The sequence below is a fragment of the Limanda limanda genome, chromosome 20 (assembly GCF_963576545.1).
Source record: "Limanda limanda chromosome 20, fLimLim1.1, whole genome shotgun sequence".
NCBI classification, from domain to species: Eukaryota; Metazoa; Chordata; class Actinopteri; order Pleuronectiformes; family Pleuronectidae; genus Limanda; species Limanda limanda.
The window spans coordinates 4,022,541-4,040,463 of NC_083655.1; the positions used below are offsets into that span (position 1 = coordinate 4,022,541).

The 17,923-nt window shown below is 45.2% G+C and overlaps 1 protein-coding gene across 1 annotated transcript in view; it reads right to left on the reverse strand.

Annotated features, from left to right (window-relative positions):
* The window catches only part of drosha (drosha ribonuclease III), an 83,203-nt gene that overhangs the window by 18,876 nt on the left and 46,404 nt on the right, over nucleotides 1-17,923 (reverse strand). Inside the window, exons 23-25 of the mRNA XM_061093698.1 lie at nucleotides 17,358-17,428; nucleotides 8,969-9,013; nucleotides 5,524-5,681 (exon numbers count right to left, since the gene is read on the reverse strand). Coding sequence (XP_060949681.1) covers nucleotides 5,524-5,681; nucleotides 8,969-9,013; nucleotides 17,358-17,428 — 274 coding nt within the window. The remainder of the gene's footprint in view (nucleotides 1-5,523; nucleotides 5,682-8,968; nucleotides 9,014-17,357; nucleotides 17,429-17,923) is intronic.

Genomic DNA, 17,923 nt, shown 5'->3' on the forward strand with positions numbered 1-17,923 from the left:
TCATGGGCGGCCTCTGGGAAACGTGACAACTCGGAGGTCGCCTCACGTACCGCCCCCCCCTTCGGAAGAAAACATCGAGCTTTGATTGCAAATTCAAATATAAATGGGAGAAAAACACACTCTTTATAAAACCCTCCGGTGCACCTGCAGGAGTGGAGTCGAGCTCCTGAGCCCATGAGAAGCAGGAGGCGTGCACTCGGGTTTACAGAACAACTTTCAACCTTCTAACAATTCCTAGAAAAGCTAAAAGCAGAACTGTGATACTGAGCATCAGCTTCTGAAAGGCAGCGAGCGAACTGTGGCTCCACGCACAGAGCTAGACAGGGCAGCAGGAGCGGAGCGGGGGGTGGTGCGCTGCTGCTGCTGTAATGGTCATTAATTAAACAGAATTATAGATTAGCATTGCAGAAGGGGGCTGGTGCTGTGCCAGGCAGGCAGGAAGTGTGTGTGGGGGGGCGTGAGTAAGTGCCATACAAGCAGCGAGGTACAGACAGCAGCTGAGCACACGTCCATCTACAGAACCCGGCTCTTCACAGGGGGAGGAGAGTTTGAAGATGAGAGGGAGGAGGACGCACAGGCCGAAGACGAGAGGGGGAGGCCGACATCAAAGAGGGAGGGAGGTCAAAGGTTATCGTCCGATTGGCGGCGCCGCTACCTTTTTATGATCTGAGCCAAAGAGATTCGAGTTAGAGACTCAGTGAGAGAGAAGTTTGAGCGTCTTCACCGGGGCTGAGCCGTCAATTCATCACTCAAATCAATTTGTTGGAGAAAACAACTTAAAACTAATTAATCTTCTTCCCTTAAACCAAAATCATCACTTTTGAACGTGTACAAAAGCTTTTCACCGAAAAAACTAATCTCCAACTCAAGATATTGGTCAATAGCTATTCCCTTAAAAATGATTTTCTATTATTTAGTTTTTTAAATATCCACCAATTACAAACTCAATGAGACATTTTCAAATTTCATATTTTTCTAATGACCAACACTTTGGATTCCAAAGATTTTTTAATTTAATACAGAACATTTAAGAAAAACAGTTTTGCTGCGTAAATAACCAATTTTCAACACTTTTAATTCCTCTTCTGTAAATGGACAAATCAATTCAGCGACCGCAGGTGTTTGCAGGGACAGAGAATAAGTAGGAATTTAAAATAACTACTTTATGTTTCACGGCTGGGCTGAAAGACCCAGGATATGAGCTTCATTAGGAGGAAGGGAAGTCACACTCCTACATTAAAAATAATCACAGAGCTTCTTAATGGAAGGAATCTGCCACAACACATGAAGAGAGCTGAGGAAGAGGAAGAGGAGGCAAGAGCAGAGTGTCAGAGGAGAGAGGGAAGGAGGTTGGACGTCATCGGGTTTGCTGCGGATTTGATCAGAATCTTGCAGATACGCTGTAAAGGAGCCGGGGAAAAGTGGGTTTGCCAGGGAGCTCGTGCTGCGTAGAAACAGATTGAGAAGGTGTGGGGAGAGAGAGAGCTAATTTCACGTCCAATAGGAGGCAGAGCGAGAGATGGAACAGTCGAGTGACAGTGAGAGACGAAAGGAGAAAATGGAGGAGATAGACGGGGGGGAAGAGGAGAGATAGAGCGGGTCAAAGAGGAATGCGTTGCCGTGTGAAGCAGCACAAAGAGCCATCCCTGATTCACTTCAACAGCAGCCGCACAATGCTGCGGTAAGGTGGGGGGGGGAAATTGAAGTAAAGTGTGGAGCCGAGGTCTTTATTCTCCTTTGACTTTGATCTAAAATACCTTTAACAGCTTCTGTGAAGAGGCAGCGACGGGCCGCCCGCGCCCAAAGTGGGGAGCTCTCCATTCTGTGAGGCAATTTCTTCCCTCTCGCTTCTTAGGGAAATTATGTCCTTGTTTCAAATTGTGCGCCGCTTGTGCGAGGTTCAAAAGTGTAAACCGCAGCTACTTCGGACAGGAGTGTAACTGCGGAGGACAAGTGGAGCCGCGACTCTGGGATTTGGGTAATTTCAGGAGCAAAAAAATCCACCGCTAACGGATGTTCTGGGAATAAATTTCGCCAACGACAAAAGATCGATATGAATTCAAAAAAGGTGCTTTGGTTTAACGAAATCTCAGGGTCGCTTTTATAAAGAATGCACAAAACTGAAAATGAGTTTTTTCCTGCAAAAGGGAAAAATATTCTCTTGGATTTAAAAGTTTAAGTGCGAATGACATGAAATCTTTACAGACGCGATATTTAATCCACTGCCTGAAATCAGAAGTCAGACTCTTCTCTCAAAAGCAAATTGGTTGAGATATTTCCCCACAGTTACTCTGAATCACCAGATCGAGTACAGACCATAATGGAGAACGTCTTTTTCTACCTTTCTTCCACAAGTGGCCTGTTAGCTATTTTAAAATCTCTTCTTCTGCAGGAAACCACAACAAACTCTGAGCTGCAACACTAAAAGAAAATTGGAAAATTCCTATTTTCAAAAAATTACTTTAATGGGATGAAGGAGATAACAAAATACTGAAATAACTACAACGGCTGAAATTTATAACAATCATCATGATTCGACCCTATTATCCACATGAGATATGTTGCTTTGTGATTTTTGGAGAAAACCCACTTCCTCACTATTTTCTAGTTTTTCTACTTATATAAATGTAGTTTAATTATTTATTTTCTTATTTCCAGAAAGTACTTTAAATTTGAAGGAGTAAAATTAAGCTGTAGAGCTTTGGAAGCTTTTTAAACCTGCTTTTAAAAAAAATGAAATGTTGCTTTTTACGTATTTCCATTTTGTTGCCCCCTAAATCCAGCTAATAGAACGTAATTGCATGTATATTTTTCAAATGACCACTTTCAAAGCCGCATAACGAAACACACTTTGATTCCACAAACAACACTGAACACGAGGCGAAGTGGACACTTTTACACAAATGGTGAAATTCTTGCAACACCCGGCGTTTCCTCAGTGAGAGGAGCAGCAGCAGCAGCAGCAGCAGCAGCAGCAGCAGCAGCAGCCCGGCGCCTGGGGGCCACAGCTCTATGTTCGTGCTGTCAGGAGGAGGAGGAGGCCTACGTTCTCCACCTCTCGCAGGGTCAACTCCCGTCCTTGCTTCTCGTGCCGTCCTCCTCTCGGTCACTTTGTCCTCTACTCCAGCACAAAGCGTCGTGGGGCTAAAGGTCAACCTGGTTCCCGTCTCCTCATTTGCTGCCCGCCTTATTGTCTGACCTTGCTTTGCGTCATCTCACCTCGTTCTTCTCTCCGTCACGACAGAGCGACCTACTTTTATTCCACCTTTGGTCCTCGCGGGCAACCGTTGCCAAGCTCCATCTTCAAGTCAGTCGGCTCTATTTAGGTCAACCTGCCTTTGGCCACTAAGGAGCTAATGAACATCAATTACCCTGTGAAATGTGAAAATGATCTTTGTTTTTGCTTCAGGGAAATTAACAACAAAATGTGGATATATAAAAAACCGAGTAGGTTAAACTTACAAAAAGATCGAAGTGAATCTATTGGCGCGTGTTAGAAAAATATCACTTCCATCAACCTTGAGAAGAAACACCTCAAAGTGAAGCTCAGTGGCAGACGAACCTCTGGACCTCTTGTCGATTTCACTGACCATGAGTGAGGAGAGGTTTGACATTTAAGTGATGGATTAGAGCAAACACAGCACTGTACTCTATGTGTGTGTATGCGCAAGACACACACAAAACCACAGACACACACACACACACACACAAGGCAATGTCCTTGTGGCAAAACTAAGCAAGCAATTACGGACTGCAGGCTGCCAATAGGATATCAGAGGTGCGCTGCCAAGACTAATTTGCTTCAGCTGTCAAACTCACTATTGTGTTGTGTTGTTAAAGCTCAGAAGTGAGTTAAGCTTCCACTGCAGATAATCCTCTCATCCTGAGAATCAGAAACACCTCAAATTGGAGTGAACAGTCTCATTAGTGAAAACATGTTCATATGAAAACAGCCGTCTCTTTTTAAAACTTCCCATCGTCGCTCTGTGATCAATTCTATGTCGTCTTTGCAGAAGTTTTGCAACTTTTAAAGCCCATCGAACAAATGTCAGAGCAGGAACATTTCCAGCGTCGGTGCTAAATCACCACGGCAACACTGTGACATGCTGCAGGGAACAGAGCAACAGAACTAAATCAAACTCTCCCCCAGCAGAATGTAGTGGGGCAGTTTATGTACACAGCAAAGTGTGTTCCTACATTCAGGGGCTGCATCCTTCAAAGGACTCGGTGTGCGGAGCTGAATTCGACTGCTGGTATACGGAGGATTTTCCTCTTAACGTCACCAGCTTGTCCTGCTTGTGCTGTTGCATCAGCAGCTACTTTGATCGGTTGTACTTATGCAGCTCAAGCACCTGCACAGCTCGCCGATGAGCCTCGGCGCCGGCGTGCAGTGACTCGTCGGGCACATGTGAAGAGCCGGGAGAATCGGACGGCGTAGTTGCTCTGCCGTGACGCAAGAATTACATCGTGGAATATATACAGTACACTAGCACTCGAAGCTGCCCTGAGCACAGACACCAAAGCATCTCAGAAGCAGGCGTGTGGAAATATGGAAAAGTAACAACTGCATTATTCTTCAACGGATCTGCGTGTCCAGCGGTTAGCGTTCCACCCGAGGGAGGCAGCGGAGGAGGAGCCACAGATGCACGTCTTATTAAATTAGGATTAATGCAAAGTGAGGCGCTAAAAAACTAAACTAAAAACTAAAAACCTATGAAGAAAATAAAGCTGTAAAAATCTTAAACAAATCCTACTTTAATCCTAATAGTAATAGTTGGATTTTTGGAAAATAGTGACAGCGATCAGTCTTCCAATGCGTCCTCAGTGGGACACGGCTGGCGTCTACATTAAATCTGGACTAAACAAGTGAGAACCCTGGATGTCACAGGAAGGGCTGAAGCTCGACAATGAGAGAAAGAAAACTGTCAAATAAAAGATGCGGCTGCAATGAATGGAAAAAAAAAGAGAGAAAATATAAACATCCAGCCGTGGACAACCCAGTGAATCAAAACCCCATTTCCCATGGGGCAGTGGGGTTATGGCCTCACAGCTACAGACAGACTCCAGATACGGTGACTTCAGAATCCCCCGGGTCCTTCTCCCTGTCAGCTGTGAGGACCTCGGATTAAAAACATGGCAGCAGAAACAGTGAGAGAGTCCTCTTGTTCCCACCAAGGTAATTTAAACATGACATTGAAGACATGGCGCCTCATACAGGAAGTGCCTGTAAGAGGATGTGTAGGCTGCAGGGGGGTGAATGTGATGATGTGGGAGGAGGCGGCTGCAGAAACAACAATCTAAAATGCCTCATGATGAAAACTCCCGGCGTCTCAGATCACATTATTAACTATAATGCACCGTTTCCTTATCACCTCTTCAGGGAGCTGCGGACCACGTCTGGCTACTCCTGCAGCTTCCCCTGCAAATTACATCTGGCCGACCAGCGCCTCACTTTGCATTTTTATTGGCTGTAACTCTATTAGCAAGCAAGCAAACAAACAAACAGACAGCGACTGTACTTACAGGGTGAGGTGGTTGAAGCCCACGGTCCTCAGGGTGAACGCTCGGGCCAGCAGACGCACGTGCGTGAACAGAACTCCGATGGCGTCCTCGAAGCTGGTCAGCTTCTGGAGGACGGGAGACGTCTCGATGAGCTGCCTGTCCGTCTGAGGCTCCTGGACCTGGACAGAAAACAATGAAGACGTCAAACATCAGTGGGACCAGCTTCCATTAATCACCAGGGTAAGTGGGGAGGATGGGATTGTGCAATACGCTGGCGTCCATATCCTTTTGGCCACAGACTGTGATAAATGGGTCAAGATTTGAAACAGCTTCCCAGATGAGGACACTCGGAATCGATTAAAGTTTATAAAAGCATGAAGAGCATAAACAAGACGAATAAATAGTCTGATAATCTTTGCCTTGGTGATTTAAATGATGGAATTGATTTGTTTTTTTATGTAATTTGGCGTAAACATCTCATTTCTTTGTTTGATTTATTTATTCCTTTAGTCTTTGCATGTGTTACCCAATCTCTGCAGAACAGTAACAACCACTTCATGATCTGCACCAGACTCTTCAGATATATTCCTTAACTGAAACAGATCTCTACAGTATGTGTTGCTCGAGGGCCTGTTTCTCGAGTGTGTGTGTTTTCACTCCGCCTCAAAACAAACTCGGATGATCTGCAGCAGATGGAACATCTTCGTCATTAAGTTTTAAGTCGAGCAGCTCTCGTTTTCTTTCCCTCTCCCTGAATCTGGTGATTCAATCGGCCACTTAATATCTCTGGTGACTCCGTGGCGCCGCAGGTTTTCCCCGCGGCAGGCTGCCACATCTGAGACCCCGTGACTTTGATGAGTCTCTTAAAAGAATGGCTCTTTGAGTTGTGGAAACGGCTGCAGATTATGCTTTAAACATTAGCTGCAGGGCCTGGGTGAGTTCAGAGGTAGGCTGCTTCAGCTAGAACACGCTGCTCTTTTTAACTACAGTATTTGCTCATGCTTCTGCTCATTAGAAAGAGAAATTATATGCTGAGGAAATGTGGGCCTGAGTGTTTGTTGAATCAAGAGATATCCTTATGGGTGCATTAATTAGGCAGCGAGAAACATCTAATTGGTCTCAGCGTGGTGCAGCTTGACCAAGACATCTTCTCCAAGGAAAGAGGAAAAGAAACACAATTTCACGAGGACATTTAAAAGGCAGCACATTCAGGTGACCGAGCTTGATCCATTTAGCTGTACACTATAAAGTTTCCCACACACACACACAAGAATAAAGAAAAGTTTCTGTCAAGGCTCTGTGAGAAACGACGAGCACTTTCTTCATTTTTCCAGCGTCTTTGTTGTTCATTGAGAGATGACAAGTAAACAGCTTCCTCACAGTCCCCCATGTCAAGCCAGTAAGCAAAGCACAGAGATCTATTTTCAAACTCAGTGTTTTAATTGGAGTGCTGCCGGTAATGTCGTGGTTCCATCTTCCAGTGCGTCCAAAGAAAGATTCCCTTTCTCCCGTTTTCTCCTTCCGTTAATTAACGAAAGGCGTTTAAAATGTCATGCGTCAAAACTAACGACATCTGACGAGTTCAGTCCTCTCAGGCGCAAGGCTATCCGTCGGGGGGGGAATGGCCGGCAGCGAGGCTTCAAACGAAGTGAGGAGAGGGGAGGGAAAAAAAATATGAAAAAATCAACAGCGGTTATGAGAAATAAAAAAATAAAAAAAACACTTTTGAAATGGCTTCAAAGCCTCAGCTCCGTCTGGACAGAACGCAGAATCAGAGGCGGGGTCTTCTGAGGCCTGACGTCCGTGTAGCTGCCTGATAAACCAAAGGAGGAATTTTGAAATCCACACTCAACGTAAATGACGTTCTGATAAATTCTTGTGGAGAGCTGCGGGTGATGAGGCGCTGGTGCGAATCCAGAGAACACGAAAGACATGAAGACGTGCCTGTCGACCGCTAAGCGTACCACTGCTCTGTCGGTGCCACGGCTAATGTATGCGTGTATGCCAAAGATGGCTGCATGCATAATTACCCACGCCATGGCGAGCTGCCATTGCCATCCTCTCAAACCTCATTAAGGCAGCTCCTCTTTCACCTCTGATTTGTTGTCCTCATCTCGTCGAGCCGAGCGGGAGCGAACACCTTGTTACCTCGCAGCAACAGTTGTGGAAATCAGACTCTCGCCTGAAACTCGGAGGAGTGTTCATCAATTATGTAGCAAATAAATAAATAATAAATGAAAGATTGTGTGAATATGCTCATATCATCTCAAGGCAAAAGGTCAAGATGATATCAAGCTACTCAGAGGTTGGCACAATTTAACAGGCATTACCCCACAGGCGGAGGACCACCCGGAGGAAACCTCAGCCACGCGCTGCGAGTGGTAATGAGGCCGCCGCTCTGAAGTGGCTAATCACTACTCATGCAGCACGCCGTGGAGGTTTGCCGTCGCACCACAGAGCGGATGTAGGGTCGACCCCGGGGCAACCCCCTGACCACGGTGCCGGCCGCCTGAGCGTTCGCCGTCCGACTCGCCGAGAAAAACAGCCTGCAGGAAACACACGAGTTTATTCTGAGCAGCGACGAGCTGGATGAAAAACATCCAGATGCTCTGTTGATCTCCAGCGTTCGGGGATGACAAAATAAAGGCGTGAGGAGGCAAAGATGTGGAAAAAGCCAAATATATATATATACATAGAGATTTACCCAAGCAGAAGCACAATGTTTTTCTTTCATTGGGCCAGGCAGTGATATGCAAAAATACACATAGAGAAACGCAGCTACACACGCAGGAGAATTAACAGCCTAAAGACGAGTCTCTGCAAACACACAAAGAAACACTTTCTCCTCACACAAACATCAGAGAGGAGGAGGCCTGTCGGGCCCTGGAGGCCCCATGTGACTCGGGACTGTAATCCTGTTACGGCATCTTTGATCTCTTCTTCCAAATCCTAATTTCAAACAAACACTGTTGACATGTTCAATGTTTCTGGGCAGATCATGTAGAGCAAAGAACGGAGAGAACAGAGAGAGAGCAAGCCAGCGAAGAGAGGGCGAGTGCAGAACCATGATGTTGCAGAAGAAGAGGAAAAAAGAGCAACGGAGGAAGAGAGACGGAGGAAATGTAAAAGCGGATTAGGGACTCGCCGAAAATGGAGAGCAGCGAGACGGAGGAGCGGAACAATAGAGACTAGTGGAAGAGCCTTGTGACAGCTATAAAACCCTCAGTCAGCCTCAGGCAGAAGAACTAACAGCTTGCTCACCTCTGTTCGCAACACACACACACATTCACACACACATTCAAACACACACACACACACTCAAACACGCAAACATACGTTCAGGCTGGAACATCTTCAAAGATGGGCGAACAGAGATGTTCAAGATGTGTCTTGAGGGCGAGGTGAGTTTTGACGAAAAGGCGCCTCGCCAAAGTAAACATCAATAATAAAACATATCTCCACTGACCTGCAGGGGGTGTGGTGGGTAGTTGAGCCAGACCTCCCGTAGATCCTGTGAAGACAGAAGGTGGAAGAGAGAGAGAGAGAGAGATGAGGAGTCAGAGGGACGAGATTATAGCGTTTTCCAGAGTATTAAGATTGTCCATGTTGGTAAATATCATTCTATAAATCATTAACATGAAAGCAAATATGGTAATTAACTATATAAATGTTAATATAATGTGTAATATTGATAAGCAATAAAAAAAAAAATCCCATGTAATTTTGCATCACCAACAGTTAAACATAGTATTTCACAACAGAAGTATATTTCTAATGAGTAGAGACCATGATTGTATTTAAAGATGCAGGACAGCTCCCAAAAACCAAAATGTCTTGATCTTTATACAACTGATATATATGTATAGATGTGTAGGATAGAAGTCTGGGGAACGTGTTGTTTCTTCACTCAACCTGGTTAACCATAATTATCTGCATTCATGTCTTTTCTATTGGCTTTATTAGCGGCGGCAGAACAACATGTAAACACAACCTCAACGCATAATCACCTCCTGGTTGTGAATAATCAGGAAAACAGTTTCCCATCTAACTGAACACCCAGCAGATATGGATTAACGTCAGCGTTCATTCTGAGTCATGTTTTCTATGTTCAATATCGCAGCGTTCTGCTTTCTAACAAGTCCTCGAGGAAATATCTGGCTCCTTAGCAGTTAAATACTCCTCCAGCTTGTTGCTAACTTTGTCAGTCTGCAATTTGGAGCCGGGTTGGGAGTGAGTAGTGGATTTATCTGTGTTTTTTTTTTTTTTGCCACCTGCTGCTGCTGCTTAATGAAAGCAGCGAGAGTGAATCTCTCTGCCGTCGTCAGTCTGAAGCAATGAGCTGAAAGACACTAAAGCGCTTCACAGAGATGAGAAATGAGGAATCTGTGCATAATTCTGAGGAAGAAACTGTTACACAGTAATTGGCAATGTCAAAATATTGATCAGAGCAGCTTTACAACAGCTTTTTAAAACTCATACGATTCCAGTAACCATCAACTTTACTTACAAACACACCCGAAAGCAGATTGTCTAATTAGATTTCGTTGTATATTGGGAGAAAATACTCTGAATGTAGAACAGCGATGGTGATAAGTAAGAGCAGTGACTGATCAGGAAGCTCGAGTGGGTTTTCAAACAAAACCTATTTCCATCCGTCCACCAACGCAGCTCTGGACCTTCTGAACTAAAACGTGACCGGCAGAGACAGAGCTTCAGTTTCTCAACATTAAAAATCAATCTGACCCTCAACACTAAAGTTCTATTTCTTTTATCATGCGCTAGATAAAATAAGAGAAAAATAGCCTGTGATGATGGCTCTGTGTGTGGAGGGTGGGGGGGCACTCAGAGTGCTCTAAGGTGCCATCAGCAGCCCCAGTGGGAGGCAGCGGAGTAAGAGCAAATGAGTCAGCATCTCATTTTGGGACCCAGAGGTCTGTGTCTCGACCCCCCCGCTGGGGACTGGGGAGGTGGATTGGAGTTGAAGGTGTGTGTGTGGGGGGGGGAAACTGGCTGGGAGATGTGTGCTGTCTCTGGAGACACACATCGACAGTGTCGGAATCCTTCGGCCTCTTCCTGAACTGTGGAGAGAGAGATATGTGCAACCCTGCTCTGGAGTAACCCTACGAGACTGAAGGGTAGAATGACAAAGGGCTGTAAAGACAACACAACAGAAAGAGAGAGAGAGAGAGAGAGAGGGAAGAGCTTGCTCCCAAGTTGTTGCCAGGGACGACAACAATCAGAGCTAGTTTTGGTCCCGGTGTCTGTTAGTTGAGACGCAGCAGTGATAGAGACATAACAAGGGTTTCTGAAGTACACTATCACTCAAGTGTTTAAATGGTTCGAGGACTGTGCTGTGAGTTGTGTGTGTGTGTGGTCAACGGCATCAAATGGGCGCCTCAGCTTCACAACCCACCCGGCTGGCAACCCATTGCCTTGAGCAGCCGATGAAAAATTCATGAAAGTGGTCAATACGTTTGAGCGAATGCTTCCTTTTCGGTTTGCTTGTCTCTCGGCCTGGGACCGGAGTCGGAAAAAGCTCCAAGTTCATAGCAGGTATCAAGTCAACACACGGAGGCGGCTCGCCAACACACAACACATCTCCTCGGGCTGTCGAGGACGCCATCGCTTAGAGTAAAAGTCAATATCACTGACTAATGGATCACTTGCTATCGACAGGGATTTTTTGTTTCCAGCTGTACAAATTGCCATAAAACACGTGAAAGTGAAGCATCTAGAATATACGACGCACATCCAGGCACATCCGGAGAGCGACTAAGAAAGGAGAGGGAACAAGAAAACACACAACACAGACTAAAACAAAGAGAGAGGGGAGGTGAAGTACACACAACTTGCTGCGGCTTATGATTAAAATCCATCCACAGGGCGCACGTGATCCGCCCACATGCTGTATATAGAGCCGAACAGCTAATGTTTCAATTACAGCCATTCCAAAGACAAGGCAGACAATGATTAAGCCGGCATCGAGTGGGGATTTAAGAATAACAACAGATTTTTGTTCTCCCCACTCTCTCGCTCTCTCTCTCTCTCTCTCGCTCTCTCTCTCTCCCAGCACGAGGAAGGTATAATTACTGGGGGCACAAATCAACATGTGCAGCAGTTGAATCACAGCCGCTCTTGTGGTTACGGAACAGAAAGAATGTTTTTTTCTTTCAGCCGTGTTTATTCGAGTGTCAACAACCTACTCATAATAAGAGCTGGAATGAAAAAAGCGACTTGGTGAAACCACCTATATGATCTCCATTTAAAGGTGTCCTTCAAAATCAGAGCTGCTCGAGTCCCCACGGGAATCCACAACACAGGCTCAGTCTTGCACAAAACTCAGGGCTCACAAGTCATCCGTGAATAGCCAACACCTTTATTCCCTCTGCCCACACACACGCACTCTCCAGCCTCTCTCACCCCTGGGATTGTTGGCCGTCCATGATTGGGACATAATGGTGCTCTTCTCTGGTGCTCTCTCTCCTCTGACAAGGTCCAGTGCTCCCTGACAAATTGGTCTCTAGCTACCGGCTGCCAATCAATCCATCAAACCTAGTAGTGCAGCGGAGGAATCGATTAAGAGAAAGCGCTGCTGATCGATCCCAACATAAAAGCAGCTCTACCTCCGCGTCTATTGGGGAATGGTGAAGGTGATCTTCCAAATATGGGAAAACTAATGTGGACATTTTGGTGAGGTCCATCATGCGATTCATGGTGGAGGTAGAGAACCGTTTTCCCATCTTGTGTGTGTGGGCAGGAGTGCGTGTGAATGGAACAAATGGCTTGTGAATGTGCACATGCTCTCGATCTCCAGGCTATTACTAAACCAAGGCCAGAGCAGAGAGCGCTCTCATTCAAACATTGTAAATATTAGCCATAGCTGCCACAGGACAAAGTGCACATATTGCAAAGATCTCAACAGAGACATTGGGTCGCTGACGGGATGAAAGGTGGCAAAGTGCAGTCACGGTTCATGCAACAGAAAATAGAAACACTCCCTTATTATCAGAGCGATTATTGTCCAGTGGATGTTCTTTTATAAAGAATGCGTCACCTCACACAGGGGGAACAGGAGAGGTGGCCTTCACATGCAGGGAGAGATCGAAATATGCGGATGCAGGGCCACAGCTGTGGCCGCACCATGGATTATGATTGTGGATCGCGTGTCGGAGGTCGCAATGGTGGATCCAGTTCGGTGGATTCTGTATCGTGCCTGCTGATCGTCGTTGTAATGGAGGATCCTTTGTCGCGTTGGCATCGGATGATGAGGGACCACGACCGAGGCGGCAGCTGATAATGGATTCTAACTGGCGGCGGTGGACAATGACTGTGGACTATAGTGGATCCCATCCTGACGCTGGATCGTGGTCTTGCTGGCTGCTGGCCAGAGACTGTGATTGCAGCGGGACTGCCTGACACATAGTATTGAAAAATGTTTAGCCTCATGGATGCTGCTAAAATCCTGATGATGTTTTCTTACACCTGACATCTATTGCACTTCTGTCCGTCCTGAGAGAGGGATCCCTCACATGTGGCTCTCTCTGAGGTTTCTACATATTTTTACCTGTGAAAAGGGTTTTTAGTAGTTTTTCCTTACTCTTGTTGAGGGTTAAGGACAGAGGATGTCACACAATGTTAAAGCCCTATGAGACGAATTGTTATTTGTGAATGTGGGCTATACAAATAAAACTTGATTGATTGATTGATTGATATATGTATGATTTAGAGACAATTTCCCTGTTGGTTTGGAATTAAAACGTTTGAAAGGTTCTGTTGAGAGGCTGCGATGCCACACGGCCGACCAGCGCAGTGCCATGGTGACCCATCTCAGTTGTCAAGGCAACCTTTGTTAGATTTGGTGTTTGAGTGCGTACGCTTGTGAGGTGGTGTTAATAAAAGCCGGCAGATTAGCCCATGGGCGACTGGTGAGATCATCATTATCGTGATTGCTCCTCGTAAGAGTCTCTTCCCTCAGGACGTCGCCGCGGCATCAACATCTTTTTCCCGGCGATATTGAACTGCTGTTGAGTCCAGGTTGGGAGCAATTGAGCAGCTCGCCCTGAAGGAGACGCTTTCCTGCCTCTCTGCTGATGCTTTAATACCCTCCACAGTAATGTCATTAGCAAATTAGAATCTATCGCCTCCTCCGGGCGTCTGTGCTCGGCGATGGAGCTAGATTCCATCATCGGCAAGGGCTCTGTTGTTTTTGGGAACTGGTGCCAGCAAAGGTGATGTGTTGAGAGAAAAACAAGGGGGGTGAAAAAAACAAAAAAAACTGTTGCGCTCCGGTCGTGAATGCCATACCAATTAGGGAATAATAGAGAGAAGGGGGGGGGGGGGGACTACTGTTTGTGTGGCTGGGTCTTGAGGTGGAAATCACATGCGTGCTTTGCCTTAGGTGGTCAATTCTGGATTCTACCTCCGGGGTTGTGGAGCCTTTACGTTTGACTTGTCATAAGAGGACTGGGCGCGAAGACATCTGTGAGGGTAATGACGTCCTGGAGTGTCGGGGGGGGGGGGACGGAGACAGAACAGAAGAGGAGGGTACGGGAGTGATCAGCCATGTGTGTGAATGGGAGATCACACCGGAGACAAACGCATTGTCCTTCAGTTTTTGCACAGCATCTCATTAGTTTGGTAATGTGCTGTGTGGAGGAGCCATTCCCACATGTTAAGGTAGAGATATGGAGAGGATGCATGAGGTCCTGCAGAGCATGGAAACGTATCTCACACTGTCTGACCGTCCCTGCTCCCCCCCCCCATCGCACCACCTGGCTGGTGTTTGGCTTTCTGCTCTGTGTCCATCTGTCTCCTCTCAGTTTGTGTGACAGAACAGCCATCAGGAGGATTCAGCATGGGGGCCATGGGCGGGCGGGCGGGGGGGGTGAGAAGAGAGAAACTATTTCAGTCCCTGGTCTGCGTCTCTGAAAACTTGCAAACCAAAGGAACTCGATTTTTTGGTTTGAATAACTTCTCGTGTGCTCCTTCAGCAGCCGAGGCTGTATTCCTCACAACCTCGACCTGTGGTTTAACTTCCCTTTATTTAAATACTGTTACTCGCTGTAAAGGATTCTTTGTAGAGCACCTTGGACTGTACAGAGTATTCTCACCGCAGACACTTGACATGATTGGCTGTCAGGCTGGAGGAGAGTGACCTTCTTTGGTTTGGTAAGAAGCAGCAGAGCCTTCTTTTCTTTCTTCCAGCACCAAGGCCCCTTGAAGAGTTAAGACTCCCACTCCGTACCAAGGCTTTTATACGTGTTCCCATTTCAAATACACACCCACGTTATAACACAGGAAAAGTACTAAGGAAGACGGAAAACATCAACATTTATCATTTAGATCCTAGCTGATGATCCTGACTTCCCTTTTCGGTAAAGGTTCAAGCTCTTATATTATTTTTTTGGCAAAGCTCGCACTCTCTAAAAGAAGCAGCACTTTTAAAATAGAACAAAGTATATAGATCACATATCCCCGGTTTGGGCATCCGTTCTACAGGCCTCCATTCAGAATTGATTTCAAGATCTCAGTGATTACTTAAGTGTTGAACGCTTCATCTCCCGTCTCGTCTGCATCTGCGAGCTTGAAAGTCCTCGTTCATCATTCATCCCGAGATGTAGTTTTACAGTTTCTATCAATATTTTAAATTACACCATGATTTTATTGAAGAATGAGGGTTTTTGCGCCTTGAATCTTATTCTTTCGTCTAGGTTTTACCGTAGAATTTACAGTTGGTACAACCTGTCTCTGTGTTTTCTTTTGCTCCATCTGGAAACTCTATCGTAAGCGAAGCTAATTTCCTTCTCATCTGTTGTTTCCCTGAGTGATGAAACTACACCTGGACTCGTGTCCGATCACCAGAGAGACATCACGACCACGTGGAACAGCCGGTTTCTCTCGTAGCCGTGGGATATCCACGATGTTGATATCGTTTGCATCAGAAGACAAATTTGCGTATTTCTCGTTGTCCATATGTTGACGCCATTTTTTTTTTAATCACAATGTACTCTGTGCTCCGTCTGCTCTGATAGATGCAGCAACGCTTTCTTTAAGCTAAGATATTCTCTACTCTACTCTTCTCATCTCATCTCATTATATACCAACCCACTGTCCATCCCTTTACTGGCTATACTAGCCCCATGCACAGACTTTACCACTACATATTCTTAAATATTTATATATATTTTTGTTGTTTTATATATATATATATATATATATTTTATTGTACTATCCACTGCAGCAGCACAAGAACACTTCCCTACTGGAATCTGACACAATCACATCATTGCATTCCATTCCTGTATCTGTAAATATGTTCTCCGTATGTGATTCATGTATGTGTGTCAGTGAGGTGTTCAAGTATATAAGCTACTGGATGATCTAAATTTCCCTCGAGATTAATAAAGTATCCATCTATCTATCATCTATCTATCTATTTAAACTGTATCTTTCGACCAAAAACATCTACATCTGTTCACACAGCTCCTAAGAGTCGGTCCTGATAAAATGAATCTCTCATCACACAAATGAAGACCTCCACATCATGGCAACTCTATAATTTGATAACCGCTGTCACGGCCAGAGGACGACAGTAAAACAGAGCCAAGGACGTTTGGGCTTTTCACACAGAAACAAAACCTCAGCACTAAAACACTCTCGCTGGCCACACAGTGCAGAGGACTTGTACCTGCACACAAACCTTTTCAGTGAGAAGTGAAAAGAAAATTCCAAATTAAAAGGTCAATTTTTTTAAAAGGTTGAATTATTGATCTGCAATCTTAATTTGTTTTTTATTTGTTAATGATGCCATATTTTGTATATTCTTTTAGCAATTTCTTTCAGGTGGGCGATTCCTAATCAGTGGTAATTTCCCTCAGTTGTTTTGGGACTTGAAGTTGTTAAAGATTAAGTCCAGAGGCTTCTGATGTGGTCTCTCAAAGACGATTCTGATAAATATATCCCTGTGTGTGTGTGTGTGTGGGGGGGGGTCGCTGCCCGAATGTTAGACAAACACCCTCGATAGCCAATTATAAACGAGCCTGCTGCTACAAACTAGACCTGCTGCAATCATTTATTTGATTCATAACATTTCTCGCCAAGATAAATGCAAATACTGATCCATTCATCAATTATTCAAGCAACGCACACAAACGCACACACTAAAATCAACCTGTTTCTGCTGTTAGGGCTTTATCCAAATGTTGTTTTTTTTGTCATCACTGTGTATTTGAATGTATTGCAGAATAAAGTGAGATTATGTGAGATCTCAGGCTCTAAGGTTTGAAAGGCCTCAATATCGTGGAAGACGTGAACCTAAACACAGTCTGCTCGAATACTACAAGATTGATGAAACAACACAACCAATAAATATCCACCGATCAAAACAGGAATATGTCATCAAGTGTATTTGCGGCCTAACTCTGTGACTGATGTGTTCTTCACTTGAGTGTCGACCAAAGACTTTATATAAAGCAGAAGACGTGTCTACATTTATATTCCCAAAATCATGAGGTGATAGAGCTGCTATATCCAGGTCCTGATCGAGACTCAGCATCATCTGTCAATCAGGATGTTCAAAGCAGTTTTATATAATTAAATAACTAATTACAGCCAAACTTGGAGGGAAACAAGCACATGGTCATCCAGCAGTTTGATCAAAACTACCCAGAAACCATTTGGTCCGTGCTCCATCTGCTAACATGGAGGAGGAAGGGTTTTTGTCGAGCGAGATGGTTTTTGGGAGCCGTCATGTTGTTCCATCTTTAGAGTCTTTGGTGTTAATATTCCTTCTCTCCATAAAACTGAACCAGCAAAAGGCAGAAATTAAATCAAAGTTCATGATATTTATCACTTACCTCACTGTTGAAGAGTAGTCGACCAAAAAGCTGCCGAGCTTCGTCCAGGCCTCCTTCCAGATACACAGCACCTGGGGGCAGAAGAAACACACAATTAATAAACAGTCAATGAGTAAATAAGATCGAAATCAATACAATAAAGTGAATGTATGAACACTGGGCTGAGTCATTCCTTGTAATTGTTCAGGTAATAATAAAAAAAACCACGACTCTCCACCAGTGCATTGCTGGTGTAAAAAAATTCTAGCAATTTTGAGGCAATTCCAGACTTTCCTCCTAATGGAAAACTTAAAATTAATTGAACTCGGCAATGAGTTATAATTGCTTTATTAAAAGTAGGAGTGCATTTTTATTGCTTTTTGACGGTGAAATGTCCTCGGGGTTCCTGTGCAGATCCACCTCCCCCCCCCCCTTGTCACAGCGCAGGAGGAGGAGGAGGAAGAGGAGGAGGAGGAGGAGGAGGAGGAGGAGGAGGAGGAGGAGGAGGAGGAGGAGGAGGAGGAGGAGGAGGAGGAGGAGGAGGAGGAGGAGGAGGAGGAGGAGGAGGAGGAGGAGGAGGAGGAGGA